The sequence below is a fragment of the Formica exsecta genome, unplaced genomic scaffold (assembly GCF_003651465.1).
Source record: "Formica exsecta isolate Colony F162 unplaced genomic scaffold, ASM365146v1 scaffold80, whole genome shotgun sequence".
Classification (NCBI taxonomy): Eukaryota; Metazoa; Arthropoda; class Insecta; order Hymenoptera; family Formicidae; genus Formica; species Formica exsecta.
This window is the reverse complement of record NW_021853570.1, coordinates 532,551-541,988: the sequence shown is the minus strand read 5'-3', so window position 1 is coordinate 541,988 and position 9,438 is coordinate 532,551. Positions and strand designations below refer to the sequence as shown.

General features: G+C 31.6%; 1 protein-coding gene across 5 annotated transcripts in view; it reads right to left on the bottom strand.

Annotated features, from left to right (window-relative positions):
• Positions 1-9,438, bottom strand: part of LOC115244227 (ecdysone receptor) — a 39,148-nt gene that overhangs the window by 17,067 nt on the left and 12,643 nt on the right. For all 5 annotated transcript variants that reach the window (XM_029821702.1, XM_029821697.1, XM_029821699.1 and 2 more), the window contains one exon: positions 2,421-3,471. In XM_029821702.1, the coding sequence (XP_029677562.1) occupies positions 2,421-2,865 (445 nt within the window). In that variant the 5' untranslated portion in view covers positions 2,866-3,471. The remainder of the gene's footprint in view (positions 1-2,420; positions 3,472-9,438) is intronic.

Below are 9,438 nucleotides of genomic sequence, written 5' to 3'. Positions count from 1 at the left end.
TAAATTATAATAAATATACTTTATATTTTTTTATACGCATAATAAATTGAATCACTTTTGTGATTTTTTTCGTTTAAGCAAACATCGTGAAACATTGCCTTGTCCGATATGAACGGCAATGGTATTAGAACGCGAAGTCTATCGCGGCCGATGGCGAGTAAACCGGACACGATTATAGAATCTCGTGAAGCTTCGTTGAACACTGCGAGGCCTCCGACACGCATCGAGGCTTCATCGTTTCTTTTGCTCGCTCTCACTCTTTCTGTGCGCAACTCATTTTTATTTCCAAGCCGCTGCATAAGCACTAATTCGAGCTATATGCTTCTAGAGTTACCTAGTTAGAAGTTTCAAGAGACACGGTAGTGTCTCGCGCTAAAAGTCACGTGCGTAGAAATAGCGAGGTGGACTATGTCTCTACGCGAGCCGTTTAATTAATAAGAGTACCTCAGATTATCGAATCTCGTTGATAGTAATGGCTAAGCCGATTGAATTCTTGATAGGCTTAATCGATAGCCTAGGTTTCAATTATATAAAGAAAGTGTCTTTATTATCGCGTATATATTATGTGTGTACTATGTACAGAAATATTGCGATGTAAAGTTTCAATGTAGAAATTTTTTAAAATTCTATTTCTATTTTTTTTTATATAAAAAACATCTCAATCATTACTTTGGACAAAATGTACTCTTATAATTTCCAAGATTGTACTAATGATCGATATTATATATAGAAGAATCAAGAACCATTTACGTACAATATAATATAAATTTTTATTATTGATGGATAGATTAGCAAATAATTTATGCTAAATGTAGCTTTTATTTATCACGTATCATATCTTGAAACAAAGTTCATAAAATATTAAAAAGTTTCTGAATATGTTGGATAATATATTTGCAAAAATATGTTGAAAAACACATAAAAAGAAGTTTATAAATTTTCGTATTTATATAACCAAGATTTTAATACTTGTATAATTGATAATTTTTGTTATAATCGAGATACGCGAGAAACATTGCTTGATATCGATTTCGACATTGGAAAGAAATTGCAACGGGCAATGTCACAAGGCGACGAGAAGCTTGTCGGGCCGAGCTAAGTGGCCGAACAAGAGGTAACTATCGAGGACAATGCTCCTTCTCAAGGATATCCACTCTTCCCGATAGAGACGAGAGAGACAATTGGGAGATCGAGAATGCTAACGCACACATGCCAAATTTATTCATTGACGAGATTCCCGATCTTGACAGAAAAACGGAAAACATAATAGATAGTCTCAAGATTTGCTAAGATTGCATTTATATACATTTTCAAGGGTATGTGATGTCAAGCGTATAGTCAAAAATATCTTTCGTATTTTCTATTTAGGAAAAATATTTCTTTACTTTTTCTCATTTCTTCCCTTGCGTTGGTCTCTCATTATTTCACATGTGCTACTTTAATGTGTGCGTAGAATATTTAATTCTATTATGTTTTTTTTTTTTAATACATAATACATTTTTTAATACGTAAAACGTTTTTTTATATCTCTTCTTATATACGGTATATAATATATATTTACGATATAATACGTATATATATAATATATGATAGATATATTTTTTATTGAAAGAAAAAACGGAAAGGTGTGAGGGATACTCATTTGGCCAGTTGATACACAGATAATCAATAAGAGTGCAATAATAAGAAGGTATCATATATAAAAGGTATGAATACCACTTGACATCAAATCTCAGGAATTTTACAGATTATGATACAAAAATAGCTCAATAGCGACATAGTAGCGCCATCTGTTTATCATGACAAAAATTGTTCTTAGAATATGACAACAGATGGCGTATATCGTGTTATTATTATAGATATATAGGTGCTATATATATATATATATAAATACTGGAATGCGTTTATCCACATACTTTTCGTCTAGAGAAAAAGAAAATCGAGAGAAAGAGTCTCAGGGAGTAACAGTGTTTTTTTTTTAAGCGCATGCGCACTGAAACCTTTGTGTAGACCTTGTCAAAAATTAAACCAAAAGTACTAAATTTTAATAAATCATCTCAGCTGGTTTAAACATTTATATTCCATTACAAGGTTCTCATCATTGGACATTATTCTTATTCTCTCGGCCAGCTGATCTCATATAAGAGATGGCGAAAAACTTTCTGTCATCGAATTAATTTTTAGAATAGAATCTCGTAGATACATTAACGGACTCAAATGTAAATAATAATTGTTTGTTTACAATATAATTACAGTAATGCAGATTTCCTGAATATGATTTATGTTAGAACCACTTTGACTCTCCCCCTACCATTTCCCCAGCCATAGATAGTGAACGCTTACGCGTACCGGGTGTTCTTGCGAAAGCAATTTTTAAAATTTGCAACATTTAAAAAAAAGTCAAAACAGAGAGTACTCACCTATTTTACCGTTGGGACTATACGGATCGTAACTGCCTGTGCTCATGGGACTCGCATATCCATTATTGCTAACTTGTTGATGAGGACTGGAGTGCGCTACAGGAGGTTGCTCCGACAATTGCTGTTGAGAGACGGTATAGACCACGTGCTGACTCTGCAGAGAACTCTGCGGTGATTCTGGACTGCTTGTCGCTAGCCAATCATCCGGTCTGCTCGTCTTATTGCTATTGGCGATACCGGCGAAGAGGCTACTTCCGGTACCGATCGGTCCAGCAGCCACAGCGGGCGACGTCGACGTTCCCGCCAGATGATCGGGTCTCTCGGCCTTAACCGTCAAGGATGCGGTGCCGCCGACGACGGAGGCGATTGCGGCAACGCTTGCGGCAACACTTGCAGCAGCGGTGCCATTAGCGGTGTCGAGACTCGAATCGCCACTGGTATCCATGCTGGAGGTTGTTGTCGTTTCTGCTGTCGTCGTCGTCGTCGTGGTTGATGGATTAATTGTTCCTTTTAACCTGGATGAGGCTGCCAGGATGACATCCCCCGTAACAATAACCTCCGACCCTTCATTATATCGTGCTGCTACGTTGCCACTTACTAAACTGGCCACCGTGACGGGGATATTATTTACGGTCCCGTAATATTAAATGCCTTCTTTAGACAATATTCGGCTTTTCTTATTTTTACGGTTTACAGTTTTTATGAATTTGCCTAATTATAATTTATCCTCTTCTTAGTTGCTTCTCAACGATGAAACATATTTTTCAATAAAAGTTTACCGTATTGCAAATTCAATCCTTAATTCTTTCAATTAAAGAATAAGAAAAGTTCGTATCGATATATCGATCGTTGGAAAGTCTTCAAAGGAAGAAATCAATGATTTCATATCATATTTGATACTAAATTAATCAATCGATTTAAGAGATTGAGATTTATATTGATGAAAAAGTTAAGTAATCACAGCCTTTTTTTATCGCATCTTGACGCGATAAAATGCGCGAAAATTTGCTGTAACTTCATAGTTGAAGTCGTTGCTACTGCCTCGAAATATCTGCAACACAAAGAGAAATTGATTCCTTAGTTGACGTCATGCTCGACACGTATTCAACAACTGTAATTACGATTATTTAATTATGATGCTTCTAGTCCAAAAAATTTTCAAGAAAAAAATAGATTAGATCGTATTCCATAAATAATTTTTATTTACGGATACAACAAAAAAAAAAAAATTTTATGCATATATAACATTCTTAGTAATTCTGCATCATATTTTTTTACATTTTTTAAATACTCAGGTATAACTTAAATTTAATTTGCTCTTTGATATTAAGATACAAAAATGTTGATAAAAGCATATTTTGTTTTTCTTTTAATATTGCTATTGCTCAAGCTTTACAAATAATTTTGAGATTGTCTTCTTATCAATTGATAAAAGTCTTTGATAACACTTAAAAAAAAATTATGGATAAATCGAGGATAAAGAAGAATATGCACAAAAAAAAAAAGAAGAAAAGACTGAAGAAGAAAGTTGAAACAAAAAGAAAGGAAAGAAAAAGGAGAAATAAGACAAACAGAAAAAAAGAAAGACAGAAGAAGCAAGAAAGATTATGAGACAAGGACGATGAATAGAAGGTGAGAGGAAATAGGAGCTCAACGAGGGTGCTGGATTACCGGGGAACGGATCAGGAGAAAGGTGAAAGAAGAAGGGAAAGTCGAATATGAAACAAAAAAAGGATACGAATATATTTAATTTAATATAAAAGTTGTATTCCATTCTAAAAACTAATATGGTGTATTTTAGTCGAATAATACCTGAAAACCATATAAGGATTTCACGTATTATCGATCGAATTACCCGTTTTCCATTCCTCCTCTCTCATCTTTCCTCGCGACAGGATTCAATGTGGAGGAGGAACCCAACCTTCGATGTTAACCCTGACCCACCCTATTGGCTCGACATGGCAATCCGTTCCTTCCATTTTACACTAATATTTAACATAATGATAATTTAAAACTGTTTGAGATGTTCATTAATAGTTCCTAGATTTTAGATACCAATAAATTAATTTGTATCACAGAGAACACATATACATATAAACAATAGTATTGTGAATAATTTAAGAATAAGAATAGATAATACACGTCGCCTTTAAACTAAATTCAACCCAAAATTGTTTTTCATAAATAAAATTGATCTAAAAATTATTTACATTCAGATGTATTTAATATTGAAAAGTACTTCAATTTTCAAAAATATACAATAATTCAAAAATTATTGAAATTCGAGATTTTTGTAATGAGGTCCAAAACTTTTATAAAATACAAAAATTATATATAGAAAAAGCAAAAGGAACAATTAACGGATATCAGCGCATATAACCAAATTTAAAAAACAAAAATCACGCGACACATTTAATAAATTAAAGAACTAAAGCACTACATACATATAAATCAACAAAATCTAAATTATAGAAGTCACAATTAGAATTAAAATTATAAAATATAAAGCGTAGACGTTTCAGTTCTAGACTGAATTCCCTTCAGTGCTAAAAAAATTTTAAAAACATTATTTTATAAAATATATTTTTAAATTTTCAGAAACAAAATCATCTTTCGATGTCTAAGAGTATTGTAAAAATTGCCCTGGATTATAATACAATTTCCGCGCGCTTATTTGTATATTCCTCGAGCAGAACTGCGATCACGCGCAAGCGTGATATTTCTGGGCCATCTTATACATACATCCACACATCTATAGATGGTCTTTTTCTCTCGTCTCACTCTCTCCTGGTAACTAGGGCATCGGATCGATTCTGCAACGGCGACACAGACGCCATCACTACTATTTGCCATCATTACTAACACTACTATCACCACCACTACTACTATTATCACTACTATCACCGCAATCAACAACATCATCAATATTGTCATTATCATCATTATCATTATCATTATTATCATCATCGATTATTAATGTCAAAACTTCACAACATGAGATTGGCACAATATCTTGATCCGATTTGCAAGGATATGAACAAATGAGATTTAGATTCCTCTCGCTCAAAAGATTTTAAAGTAAAAGAGCACTTTTGACAGCACGACCTTTTACATATGCAGCATGGATAAAGTTATTTTCAATCTTATTTAAATTAGATCGCAAGATTTATTTAAATTAAATCTCACGAAATGAATACTCACAATGAAGTTACGATACAGAATCGCAGCAAAGTGTCATGCCTTACAAATTTTTAATAAGGATGTAATATTAAAATTTCGAAGTATTTAAGAGTTATAAATTTGCACCTATTTTTAAAAATAGTTTCTTGTATTGCATATATGTGGAAAAGAAAGTAGAAATACATATAATTTCTTATACATATAATTGAAAAAGAGATAGAAACAAATGTTTAGAAAATGCGAAATAGATATTTAGAAATGTAGCAATACAAGTAACATACATTAACTATATATTTTTTAAATCTCATGTTATATGTTACAAAGACCTTATAAAGTTATCTAATCAACAGAAAAGTTTAACGGCCGTTTCAAGGACATTTAAAAAAAAAAGTATATCAAACGTTTAAGGCATTTAAAATATTTTTCTAAACATTTTTATCTTTTCTTTTAAACATTTATATTGCCCCCTCTTTCTCTCTCTCTTTCTTTGGGATTATCATTTTTTCTCTATTCACACAGATAAAAATATATTTTATATATATGATTATATAAAATCATACTTTTATTGATTAATTGTTGATTTAGACTTAGACTTTAAAACTTTTATTTGTAATTCTTATATTTTAATGTAAATATATATTTTGTTATATTTTTCAAAATTAGAGCCCTCGATGGTGCAACGTGGTACCATAGTTCGTATGTATGTATGTTGTATATACCGATTTGACCTAAATGCAAAATTTGTGCTTGATTTTTACGAGCGTATGCATATATTATTAGCTTTCGCGTTATGAAAATTTTTACAATGAAACAACTCTATGATTTTTATATGGATGATACCAAAAAAATCAACAATTAATCAACAAAAACTCAACAATCTAATTATAAGCGACGCAAGAAGAACACAATGAATCTAATAAGAGAAAAATATACACACATGCACGTATATATATATATATATATGTATACGTAAAGTCGTCGGGGCCGCTAGCAAAACGAAGGCGACTGTGCTCTAGTTGCAACGCGCATGCACCCTGCGTGCGAAAGTCAGCGAGCAACGACGTAACCATCACGGCTGACGCTGATGCTGATGCTGACGCCGACGCCGACGCCGACGCCGAACTCCGACTCTGACTCTGACTTTGACGCTGACCCCGACGTTGTATAATTAATATTTAATCTATATAATTATCTATGTAATTAATATTTATCTCTATTAAATACATATTATATTTACTTGTATAAAATACACAATTTTATACATATACACTTTATTATATATAATTATTATTTTTTATTCGTATATACTAATATGTCGAAGCAATTTCACCCAAACGAGAGAATTTATTGAATTCTGAATACAAACACACATATGTTGATGTATTTTTTTATTTATATATATAATTCTATCATTCTATACATTTATATACAAATATTTGATCGGCCTATATACAATTCTTTTTATCAGTAAATTTTATATATCTCTTATTTTGAAAAATTTAGAATACACCCTAGATATACTATATGTTATACATACACCGAATATATAATATATGTGACTTTACACATAAAAATAAAAATAATTAACTTATAGAGTTTAAAAGTTTCTAATTCTAAGCTGATATGCCTGCAGAAACTAATGAAAAACTAATGTAGAAACTCTGATGATTCAACACACACATATAAGAGAAACATGCGTAAATTTAAAGATTTAAACATTCCAGGAAATATTCTTTAACAATATATAGCAATAAAAATGTAAAAATCTTTCGGAGAATCCACGAATCTAATAAAAATATTAAAAAAAAAAATCCAATAATGCAAAAATCTAAGAATCCAGAAGGCAAAATTGCAAAAGAGATAAATTACAAGTGCAAATATCTGTATGATACGGAATCTCGATTTAAGAATAACGAGCAATTCACGAATCAACAAATATCTAATCAAGATTAGAAGCGTCTAAAGATCTATGGATGCGCTACGAGTTTGAGCCCGTAGGAATGTAGTTGGCCATGAGTGGAAAGATGCACGAGGAAAAAAGGCAAGGAAGAGTAAAGAGGAATAGTCTATGTTTTGCCGTTTTCCGTCGGCAACTACGAGCAGCGAAAGTAAGAACCAGCGGTCATAATCGGCCTTGAACCTAGCAACAGGATCGATGATCTCATCCCCGAATGCGTTCTAGCTAAACATGTTGTTAACCTGGAGAAATTTGCGCATAAGCATCATCATGTGAGAAATTATTTATTCCACTATCGATTGTTTATCAGTAATTATCTCAATTAATTACAATTAATTGTTATCGCAAAAATTGTTATTGCAAAAATTAACAAAAAAATAATAATTACATAATTTAAAAAACGGACTGTAAAACAAAGAGCTTGTGTAAGAAACTCACGTGCCACTAGAACTAATAAAAATAAAAATACTTAAATGTAAAAGTAAAAAGAATATAAAGAAAATACATAAAAATCTGTGAAATTAAATTACTATTAAAAGCTAATTTAAATAATCTGACATTAATCTGGGAGGATTAAAAAGAAAGTCTATATTAAATAAAATTATGTCAATTTTGCATGTATATATTGGATATAGTCTAAAAATACATGCAGATCTAAGAAAGAAAAATATCTAATCGTAATATTAAAATCTAAAAATTTTTTTCTTTAGCAAAAATCTCTCTCTCTCTCTCTAGCTAGTATAAAACTATACTACAGTACAATGAAATGCTTTTAGTCTTAGCGACAGAGACGAGTGTGTGCATTGTTGAAAGATGACAGCATGCGCCTCGTATCGTGTCATGTCGCGTTGCACTGTAGCATTTATGACAACCGGAGTAAAAAAATAATACATAGGATGTTGAGAAAGATAAGTCTCAAATCATAATCATAAGGTTGTTTCCCAGCGAAGAAAGAGAGACCGAAAAACTTAATTTTTTTTTTTTTTTTCGTCGAAATAATATTTGTTTTATCCAAGTTACTCCCCTTCCTCCTTTTTTTCCTTCACACACATATACACACATACATAGAATAGATACCATCTATATACCAAATATTTGTTAGCGATCATTGTGATAGTACTCTAACTTTCGTTAATCATCTATACACATAACAAGAGTAATTAATAGATTTTAATAATAAAACCTAAAGATTCAAAAAGATATAAAGTATAACATCCAATTGGACAATATATAATGGACTAATAATTTATTTATTTTCAGAATGTTATTTTTATCAAATTTACTATATTACATCGTAAACTCTAAGAGAATATCGGAAGAAATAAAGGAGAATAAAGCTATTAAGAATAAATAATAAGCATTCATTAATAATGATATAAAGTAAAATATTTAATGCCGTGAATACGAGATAGAGGAATGTGTGCGATAAAATTAACAAATTTACAGTGTTCATCTTTAAAAAGTCAAAGTTCAACAATCGGAAAGTTTACGTTAACTGGCTATACCAGAAAACACAAACTTGCTATTTCGAGCATATAAGAGGAACGAATCGCTCCAAGGATTCTTGCTTGTATAGCCTCGATCGATAACATGATCTTACCTGTTCCATCCACTCGCACTTTCGCGAAACGAAAGAGAAAGAGGGACCGGTTTTCCATATCGGCCATAACGGATGTGAATGTGGACAACTTGGCCGTGCTAAGTGTATGCCAGCAGGTTGGCTTTCTAACTTGCAATGCAACCATTGTATCTCAATATTTATTATCCGCATAATATAGTTAACTTTTGTATATAGATGAAAAAAATTGTATATAGACGGCTAATATTCGTATATAAATGTGTAGAATGATAGAGTTATATATATATATATATATATATATG